This window comes from Perna viridis, chromosome 3 (genome assembly GCF_037379345.1).
Source record: "Perna viridis isolate PV_CMFRI_1.1 ecotype Kerala chromosome 3, ASM3737934v1, whole genome shotgun sequence".
Lineage (NCBI taxonomy): Eukaryota > Metazoa > Mollusca > Bivalvia > Mytilida > Mytilidae > Perna > Perna viridis.
The window spans coordinates 49,384,759-49,396,128 of record NC_142447.1 but is presented as its reverse complement, the minus strand read 5'-3'; the positions used below and the strand labels follow the sequence as shown (position 1 = coordinate 49,396,128).

The window sequence follows — 11,370 nt, the reverse complement described above, 5'->3', positions numbered from 1 at the left end:
GTCCGTGAACCCCTTGGACTGTTATTTACACCCAATGGTCTCTTCTATGATATACATATAAGACCGTGAACCCCATAAACTGGTCTTACATTCTACATGATATACAGGACGTTGCTGACGCTCCGTCATAACAACGATTTATAATGCTTTTGAGTCGACAGGGATTATCACATTTGTTTTGTTTTTCTTTGTTTTTCTTTTGTTTCTTACACTTTAGTCCGTAAATTTCACACTCTAATATGTATAATTCGTATTTTAATCTGTAAAGTTTACATTTCCGCAATGTTTACCCTTATATCTGTAAATTTTACACTTTTGTTTGTAAAGTATGCACTTTAAGGTATTTAAATTTGCACTCGATAGCTTCTATTTCTTCGGGACATTGGTAGCCCTAAACCATTGTTAGGTAGTTAGAGTATGGACCGGGATTATTCAATTAAGATGTATTGTAGACCAGATGTTAAAATAATTATGAAGTCAAATGCTTGGATAAATGACATTATCATAGTTATCGTAGTCATGATAGTGTCCTGTTGATGAGTGACGTTGACGTGTTTAAAAGACCCTAGTAAAACTAGAATAAAACGCTTAAAAACCTTTCCTACAACAAAACAAATAACGATGAGGGAGTATGTGACTGCGTACATGATAAAGCAACAGCTTTTTAGCAACAAATACGGAACACAGCGGGCGTTTTCATGCAGAACTAACCAAATTTGGAATTTCTAATTTTCGTTAGTCGAAGTTTACACATGCCGGAGTGTTGCTTCATGTTATCACACAAAATATTTTGTTAACATTTGTGTGACAAATACATATCATGGCGAGGAGGTACAAAAATGAGTGAAGTGAAGACATGGAAGCAAGAACTTATCTTTGCCTCAATAATATTCATTCACTATGTACAAATGAGTAAATCATACATATTTAATACATTGTCTCTGTTGTAAGAAATATTGGGCTCTTAAAATTGTGATGGGAAGACAGGTTTAAGTCAGTACCATTGAGAAAGTACTTTGAATCGAACACAAAATGTTTGCTTGGAAAGAAGTTTTCGGATTTAACGAAATAATGAAAAAAGACGTATTAGGTGCGTAATGTACATGTAGATACTGCAATCAAGGTGCTTTTTATGCTTCCGGGTTTATTTTTATGCTGCGGCAAAGACACAACTTTCAAACACTATTTTATTCGTCAGATGGTTTTTGGTTTTGCAATCAAGGTCCTTCTAATGCTTCCGGGTTTATCTTTATGCTGCGGCAAAGACACAACTTTCAAAAACTATTTTATTCGATGATGTTTTTGTTCAAAGTAAATAACAATTAGCATATGAATAACGAATGAAGAATACCTGAGTTCTGTAATAATAAACTTCCTGATTTGGATCGTATGCGTTACCAATGGTAAGTTTTATCATTCTAACAATCGAGTTAAAATTTATTATGTTTAATCATTGTACGTACCAGTTGTTTATTTGTCAATATGTATGTTTTTTTTCGTTTCCACCACTTTTCTCACAATTCCTCATTAAACATCCAAAATGTCATTGCCATAAGAAAGTCATATAAGGAACTAAAGATTTGCGCACTACTTATTTCAAATTCCATACTAGAGAAAAAAGATAGAAAATGTCCTATCCACATCTATATCTAACACGAAACTATTTTACTTGCGCAATAAAAGTATTACTGCAGCTAGGATTTCTGAAGAGGGGCGTTTAGGTACTGCAGGTTGAGATTAAGAGTGAGGTTCACCTGCATCTGTAAAATCAGATTAATTATTGGAAAACTGAAGAAACATTTCATTTATTAAACAGCTAAAAATACAAAATTGAAGACATATTGGGGATATAGAATACTACATATATTAAAAAAAATTGTACTCTCTTTATTCCTTATATTTTCAGTCAAATATCTGGATTCATATAAGCCAGATAGATCGTTGATAATTAAAAAGAAGATTTGAAGAAAAAAGTACAAACGAAGGCGTAATGGCTGATAATAATGCTAAACAAGAGACAAAGTAAGTTCGGATAGATTTAAATATATGGGGAACATTATATGCATTAGATCACACTAAAGTTCACTTTGGTGAACTTTGCAGGAAATATTACATGGTAACCCTTTAATGAATACCCTTTTATATTGCTATGCATAGCTTCGTAGTACTTCTAATAAATCTATTTAAAATATGTATAGTTCCATCTACTGTCCGTGCCGGTAACGAAAGTTGTTACTATCTGTAAACATTTAAACTTGTACGTATAGCTTATAAAATGTATCACCTATAACAAAAAATCGTTTTGTTCAAAGTGTGAAATTTCAGAACAGTTAAAAAACTAATACTTAAAGCTGCATTAGCTGTCATTTTCGTAATTTTTGGTTTCTGTTGAAATATGCCTTAACTTTGAATTATTTGTACTTTTCCTGTATAATTTCATTTGATATCCACGCATAAAATGCATTAAGTACATAAAATATGTGTCTATATATTTATTGTCTTGCAAGATAAATGCGAAATCTATTGACGGGTGCCCATCGGGTACATTGTACAATCCTAAAAGTACTAATAGAAGCCCAGCAACAGTCAAGTACGCTCGTGACTGCTTTAGCCTTTATATGTTTATAAATGGTGACCACACGTCCATTGATGAAATTTTTAGAAAATATGACTGCACGAAAAGTGTTAGCGAACCTCCTGTCCTATTTTTGATGTTGAAATGATAGTAACATTGCAATTCGCCTTACAGAGACTAAGCGTCTTAGAAAAATCTGACAGTGAGAGGGGAAAAAATAGATTGTTTGAGAAAAGAGAATGACAAATTAAAGTGTGAATTGGCTAATACAACAGATAAATATGGAAATTGTCGAACATGTGTACAATGTGACGCAAAAAAATAGAGACTCCTGAGCCAACAATACAAATCAGCCGGTGAATTTGACCATGAGTCGTACCAGGCGCTTGTGCATATAATTGACTCCGAGATAGCCAGACATAACAAAGTTATATTGTCTATACAGAAAAATATAACTGAATTGAAATAAACTTGTCTACAATCGCACGCTTCTCTCAGAGCACAAGCTTAAACCATCTTCTTTAGATCATGAATATAAATGTATAGATAAAGCTGAGAGTCTATTAGATAATTACAGAGCTTAGCATGGAAAAGGAATTTTGTTAAAGAAGCACTTAACTTTTCAATTTATGAGATAGATATCTTTATTCTCATAAACTGAACATAGTTATAGAGAAGATAACAAAATAATATAATATATGCAGTAACTGCTGCATGTGTGGAAATACATACAATACATACAATATAATATGTTAACCAGGAGGTGCTAGTTTCGAAGAAATACATTTGATTAATTTACATAATTTTTCAAGCTCAACAATGTTTTCTGATGACATGATACGACAAAAATTGAAATATCTGATATTCAATCAGACCGACTAGTAGTTATAGAATTCACAAATGAGAATGGGACTAAATATTATATATAATATTTTAAAATATATTACCAGCAGACGAATCCATTGATAAATATATGTACGAAATTAATTGACTAGACCCATTGTATACACAATACTGTTAATATGGAAATTTTGTTTGTGCTGGTGATTTTAACGGTAGTTGTAATCCTAATGATACAATGCATATTAATAGAGTTCAGTCCATTAAATTAACAAACATGGAACGTCGACACCATCTTTTTTATGGGAATACTAACTTACATGTACAAGATTCAATTTACACTTATGAGTGGTCATAGACGTCACTCTAGATCACTTTAATTACCTTTTCTATGAGTTTTCTATTGTAAATGTGCACTCAAGCGTAAGGTCTGTGAGGAGCAGTTTTCAACATAACCTGGTTGTGCAATGTGATGACTAATGATCTAGTATCGATTGTCATACATGAACTAGTTTGACCTTTTGATGACAGCTTGTCTAAGACTAAGTGACCGGGAGATGGTGGGGACATAAATTGACCGGGGGATAAAGGGGAACCTGAAGTGACCTGGAAGGGAGGGGGGCCTGAAGTGACCGGGAAGAGGAGGGACATTAGGGAACCGGAAGTGGATGGAGGACCAACAAAGGGAACATGGGATCCTTTTGATCTCGGAAGAGAGGGTCTTAAATGTTATTGAGGGAAAGAAACTACCTCCATTGGTATCCTCATTAAGTGTCCTAATTAGTGTCATTATGTAGTATACTTTAAACAGGCAAGTTAAAAAAAAAAGGGGGAGGGGCATTACGACTTGTTTTTCTTTGTTTATATTGCTCTTTTAATTCTTCATTTTCATTAACGTTAATTGGTTTTTAATTTTTTGGGTAAATTATTTGTAATTTCATTGTCTTTGTGTAATGATGTCAAATGGATTGTACACTTTGAATAGATTTTAAATTTTGATTTGATTTTCCTTTTGTTCAATGGATTATGTAATTTGAATAGATGTCTCACGGATTAGACAGATGTTTGAAACTTCCCATTTTACGGGTGATTTCAATAGCCCATGTATTGATTTTTAACCGTTTTTTATTGTGCTTTATGAATACATTAGAGGTGTAAGGACGTGTTGCGCAATGTTTACTTCTCGGACATTAATTTTTATCGTTGTTTTAGTTATTTTTGTTTAATTATGTTGAATATTTTTTTGTATTTAGTTTGAATAATTAATATTACTATTTTGACTAACGTCTAAAGATTATACTGACAATTGTAAGGTTAACAATTGATATTTACGTTTGGAATGTTAATAGCTTTTGAATGGTGTATTGCCTTTCATATTTATTAAAATTTGATTTTTATAGTCGACCGATTTCCTTTTCATACTTTCAATGTTTACATGTCGCGTGTACTAGATTTGACACGTTATGGGGGTAAACAATTGAACTACGGAATTTTTTTCTCTCACCATATTTTCATTCGTGCTTTGTTTCCTTCGCCCCTTTTTTGTATAAGTATTGTATGATGTTTTTTTTATAAGGAGATCGAACTTTTAAATGTTATAGTATGTTTTCAAGTTACTTACACTCAAACTTTGACCCGTGTTATGAGGCTTTGATAGTAAATATGTTCGTTATGCCGTCGCTAACGGTTTTAATAGGTGTTATCGGTTTTGAGCTACCCTTTTTTGTAAGGAGGTCTTTCTTTGGTATAGTTTTATTACACAACAAGATTTTTTTCTTTTATATTTTATTTACAATTCATAATCATTGTTCCATTCGTCGGGGTGTCGTCTGTTTTTCGAGGCCGGGTCCTGCTCCATGGTCTGTTCCATAAAGTGTTGTTCTTCCCCCTTTAAATGACACTTCACGATCCGATCTTCTTATGATTTCGCTTTGCTATGAGTCTTCTTTCCGTCCGAGTATCGTTGGCGTCAAGACTGTTTTTTCCACCCTATTTAACCTTCTCTTCCTTTTGTTCCTCGGATTACATGACGTACGGTTTTTGGACTAGGTTTTCATTGTATATCCCATATAGGTCCTGATATTTTTGATGAACTTTCCTCTCATTATATTAGGTCCAGGTATCAATATGATTTATCTTGTTGAACTTTTGCAACTTTCTTGATTTATTAAAGTCGTTGATTCTTATGCAATGATTCAAGGTGCTCCGCTCTGGTTTCCACTAATATTAGCTATTCTGACGTTGTACGTTTTACGTTCTTAATACGGCTACACGATCTTTGTTCCGAAATCCTCTTCACTAATAAGTGTTACATTTGTTTTCTTGGCTCTTTTTCTTTCCTCCAGCTGGTCTACCATGAGGTCCTATGGGGGCCTCACTTTCTTTTGTCAGTTCATTCCTTGGTTTGCATTGTACACTTTCTTTCGTCCATTGCACGTGTATTGCATCACGTCTAGTGACCTCTTCTAAATGAATCCCTCGAAAAGGAACTATGTTGTAAATCTTCATTGCTCCGGGTGCGTCCATCTCCTTTGCGATTCGGTCAAGAAGTGACCACACATCCTTTTTTATCTCTATTTATACTTTTCCTCATCCAAGAACACATCCTAAATTTCCCATGGGAAAATGTTTATTCACAATCTCAAGTTGTCGGGAATGCCCTGTTTCATGTCGATCAATAAATATCCGTGGGGTTTGGCAGTGGCATACTCGTACGATTTCATTAAGTAGTTTGTCTTTTGGGGGGGAACATTTGTAGGGCCATGGTCATGGCCTGTGATACTTCTCTGGGATTTTTAAACAGAACCAGGTAATGGGCATTCAGACTGATAGTCCTGTGATACTTGTTTTTGTTGAACAGATTCTGGACCAACAACATAACACTTATATTTTTGTGGTGAGAATATTTCGTGAAGAGATGTGAGATAGATTCAATGACCGAATCCATCATATCGTCTAGAACAAGCAAGTGTCTCTCTCTCTGGGATCCAATATGTCAAGGTCGGGGAGTCCTTGTACAAAGTCGACATCCCCCATGGTTCCATAAATCGTCTGGTACACGTCTTACCACCCCGTTATTCGATTGGGTCTAGGCATGATCGTGTGTTTCACGTTTTGTACGAGTAATCAAGGGAACCAAGGTTATAGCGGTAATCAAAAGAATGTAATCCAGGGACAAAGACCAGACATGGAAAACAGACATACACAACAAAGAACATAACTATAATCATACATACAAAGTAACAAAAGCAAATGAGCAACTCGTACTCCACTAAAAACTGGGAGCATGGACCAGGTGCACCGGTAGGGCAAGTGTTCTCTGCTTTTCTAGAAACCCCCGCCGATTTGCTCATAAAAAGTCAAGTCTGAGGTAGACAAACGAGGAAAGGAAAACCATGACCCGTTTAATAAATCAGTTTTCGTGGTGCAGATGGATACACCACAACGATTCACGAGTTCATGATGACGACCATAAAACTTCTGTAGTAATGACTTCAATCTTGTAGCAACATAACCCTGTTCCAGAAGCCTATTTGTTAGAGTTCTAGCGCGATACATAACGTCTGCGTAGTTTCAGCAAGCTCTGACATAACGTATGAGTTATGATATGAACACTCCATACGCAGGTGCTGAAGGGATGTTGCCACAGGTGAAAGGAAAGTAAAACACATCGTTTTTCCACTTCCGGTGGGTCCTGCTATGACGTTGGTAAAGGGATGAGCCCATGGCATGAAATTTTCGTCCAAGTATCTTTTGGGTACGTCGAAAGCAAGGGGATCGTCTGTCGGATGTATGAAAAAGTTTTCGTTAGCTGGGTGCTTGGGTAATCTTTCTTGAGTTTCATCTTTGATCGATTGGCGTAGTCCATTCATCAAAATATCTTGGTTTTCTTTCCTCAAAGAATGCTGGTGAAGTCCGGTCATCAAAGTATCATAGTCCGATTCGTCGGTTTGACTGGATCTTACCTGTGGGTAGGGTCTGTACCGTGTCGTATCTGAATTTTTACGGTGAACTAATGTCATATGTCTGTTTAAACTATCCATTCTACTCAAAGACTTTGAACACATGGAACAGGGGAACATGTTGACTCTACGACAGTCCATTTACAACTGTCAACTTTTAAGGTTAATCTCATTTATATATGGTTTCTAGAACATTGTTTGATTTATCTCAAGGTGTGTGTTTGTACGTGTGCGTGTTTGTACGTATGTTTGTGTGTGTGTGTGTGTGTGTGTGTGTGTGTTTGTATGTACTTGTGTGTGTTTGTATATACGTGTTTGTACGTGTGTGTGTGATTGAGGTCAGATACACCCTAATTCTAACTTAACCATAAACCTGGACAAACATCAACATCTGACCCCAACCTTAAATATAACCTCAAACCTAACCAAACACTTAACCATAGGCTTAACCTTTGCCATAGACTTGACCCTAACTCTAGACACCCCCCTAGACAAGTAACAAGACCTGTTCCAAACCCTACACTTAATCATAACCCAGAATCTAACCTTAGACCAAACTATAGATTTAAATGTAATCAAGATGAAGACCTTACCCTAGATCTAACTGCATCCAAGACGAATACCTAACCCTAGATCAAACACTAAATCTTACCCTTTCCCGTGACCTATAACCCTCACTATAACATTTATCCTAGCGTTTAACCTACATCTCTTAAGTCCGGTCTTTTCTGTGTTCACTCAACACCAACTTTACCATAACCATACCCCAACATAGTATATAACTCACACTGACATTTTTTTAGTTTGTTTGTTTTAGGTCTAATCCTTACTTTTGTTCTGACACTTTTTCTATAGCAAACCCTAACTTTCTTTAGACTTGTCTTTTCTTTGTAAACCCTCACACCTCCTTAACCCTAACCCTAAGTCATGTGACTATGTATAATGTGTTCTTTAGGTCTAATCCGTATCATGTGCTGCCCGTTTTCTATTATGTTAACTCTTAGCCCAAGGCTTATCCTAACCCTATCCCTGACTCCTACCCTAACCTTATCCTTGTTCTGTATGTTTTTCTGTCGTTTTAACACTACCTCTTACTTTGACTCCTACTCTAACCTTATCCTTGTTCTGTATGTTTTTCTGTCGTTTTAACACTACCTCTTACTTTGACTCCTACCCTAACCTTATCCTTGTTCTGTATGTTTTTCTGTCGTTTTAACACTACCTCTTACTTTGACTCCTACCCTAACCTTATCCTTGTTCTGTATGTTTTTCTGTCGTTTTAACACTACCTCTTACTTTGACTCCTACCCTAACCTTATCCTTGTTCTGTATGTTTTTCTGTCGTTTTAACACTACCTCCTACTTTGACTCCTACCCTAACCTTATCCTTGTTCTGTATGTTTTTCTGTCGTTTTAACACTACCTCTTACTTTGACTCCTACTCTAACCTTAAGCCTTGTTCTGTATGTTTTTCTGTCGTTTTAACACTACCTCTTACTTTGACTCCTACCCTAACCTTATCCTTGTTCTGTATGTTTTTCTGTCGTTTTAACACTACCTCTTACTTTGACTCCTACCCTAACCTTATCCTTGTTCTGTATGTTTTTCTGTCGTTTTAACACTACCTCTTACTTTGACTCCTACTCTAACCTTAAGCCTTGTTCTGTATGTTTTTCTGTCGTTTTAACACTACCTCTTACTTTGACTCCTACTCTAACCTTATCCTTGTTCTGTATGTTTTTCTGTCGTTTTAACACTACCTCTTACTTTGACTCCTACCCTAACCTTATCCTTGTTCTGTATGTTTTTCTGTCGTTTTAACACTACCTCTTACTTTGACTCCTACCCTAACCTTATCCTTGTTCTGTATGTTTTTCTGTCGTTTTAACACTACCTCTTACTTTGACTCCTACCCTAACCTTATCCTTGTTCTGTATGTTTTTCTGTCGTTTTAACACTACCTCTTACTTTGACTCCTACCCTAACCTTATCCTTGTTCTGTATGTTTTTCTGTCGTTTTAACACTACCTCTTACTTTGACTCCTACCCTAACCTTATCCTTGTTCTGTATGTTTTTCTGTCGTTTTAACACTACCGCTTACTTTGACTCCTACCCTAACCTTATCCTTGTTCTGTATGTTTTTCTGTCGTTTTAACACTACCTCTTACTTTGACTCCTACCCTAACCTTATCCTTGTTCTGTATGTTTTTTCTGTCGTTTTAACACTACCTCTTACTCTGACTCCTACCCTAACCTTATCCTTGTTCTGTATGTTTTTCTGTCGTTTTAACACTACCTCTTACTCTGACTCATACCCTAACCTTATCCTTGTTCTGTATGTTTTTCTGTCGTTTTAACACTACCTCTTACTTTGACTCTTAACCTAACCTTAAGCCTTGTTCTGTTTTGTTTTTCTATTGTTCAAACACTAATCCTAACCCTGACCATAACTCTTGACCCTAACTCTCACCCAAAATCTTCATTGTGGTTGTTTTTCTATTACCTAATCTCTAATTCCAAGTCTCTAGTGTTCTGTAAGAGTAATCAAGGGAACCAAGGTTATAGCGGTAATCAAAAGAACGCAATCCAGGGACAAAGACCAGACATGGAAAATAGACATACACATCAAAGAACATAAAGTAACTAAAATCATACATACAAAGTAACAAAAGCAAATGAGCAACTCGGACTCCACTAAAAACTGGGATCATGGACCAGGTGCACCGGTAGGGTAAGCGTCCTCTGCTTTTCTAGAAACACCCGCCGAGTTGCTCATAAAAAGTCAAGGCCGGGGTAGATAAACGAGGGAAGGAAAACTATGACCCGTTGAATAAATCAGTTTTCATGGTGCTGATGGATACACCATAACGATCCACGAGTTCATGATAACGACCATAAAACATCTGTAGTGATGACTTCAATCTTGTAGCAACATAACCTTGTTCCAGAAGCCTATTTGTTAGAGTTCTAGCGCGATACAAAAAGTATGCGTAGTTTCGGCAAGCTCTGGCATAACGTATGAGTTGTGATATGAACACTCCATACGCAGGAGCCGAAGGGATGTTGCCACAGATGAAAGGAAAGTTGACAATTCTGAATGAAAAGTCATCACGTTTGTCGTAAAGTTTGGTCAATAGTTTTTTTCCGTATTTTTCTGATTCATTTTCTGTTATTCTCACTCTGAGTCTAACAACTAGAGTCAGGGTTACGGTTATTTGAACAGGTCAGTACTTGTCTAAGGGGGATGGGTTGTCTAGAGTTAGGATTAGGTTTAGAGATAGGTTTAGGTTAGGTCTCTGTTAAAGTCCGATCAAGATTTAAGACTTTCAAGTTTTGGTCTTGATGGTCTAGGGTGAGGTCTTAGATCTAGTTAGATCTATACTTAGTTATGTGATTATGGTAAGTTACGGGTACTTGTTTCGCTTCGGGGTTATGTTAGGGGTTAGTGTTCGGAATAGAGCTAAAGCCTTAAGGTGAAAATAAAACTGTCATGACAAAATCAGAGCTAAGGTTAGGGTTAGGGTTTCAGATAGATCTAGGTTAAGGTCTTCATTTGATCACAATTAAATCTGTAGTTTAGCCAAGTTTTGGTATACGGTTGTGATTAAGTATATGTTTGAGACCTGATCTTAGTATTTGTCTAGGGGTAGGTTAGGTCTAGGTTGAAGTTAGATCTAAAGTTAGGTCTTATGTCATGTATTGGTCTTGATGGTCCATGATGATGACTTTAGTGAAAGTTAGATTTAGAGTTAGTTATGTGGTTAGGGTAAGATACATGTACTTGTTTCGGTTCAGGGTTATGTTTAGCGGTAGTGTTCGGAACATAGTGAAAGCGTTTGCATTAAGGTGAAAGAAATTGTCATGATAAGATTAGAGCAAGGGTTAGGGTTAGAGTTTCAGATATGGTCTAGTGTCAAGAAAGTTGTTAGACTCTACCTTTAGATATAGGCCCATGTCTATGGCAAAAGTTAATTTTATGGTAAAGAGTTGGA

General features: G+C 36.2%; 1 protein-coding gene across 7 annotated transcripts in view; it reads left to right on the top strand.

The window, feature by feature from the left end:
- The first annotated feature begins 401 nt into the window (after window positions 1–401).
- Window positions 402–11,370, top strand: part of LOC148622723 (chitin synthase chs-2-like) — a 38,313-nt gene continuing 27,344 nt past the window's right edge. For 4 of the 7 annotated variants that reach the window (XM_088572833.1, XM_088572830.1, XM_088572836.1 and 1 more), the window contains exon 1: window positions 1,907–2,022. Coding sequence is in view for 3 of the 7 variants with exons in the window: in XM_088572832.1 (XP_088428958.1) it covers window positions 1,991–2,022 (32 nt within the window). In the remaining 4 variants the exon portion in view is untranslated. The other 3 variants (XM_088572835.1, XM_088572831.1, XM_088572832.1) reach the window with 2 other exon arrangements.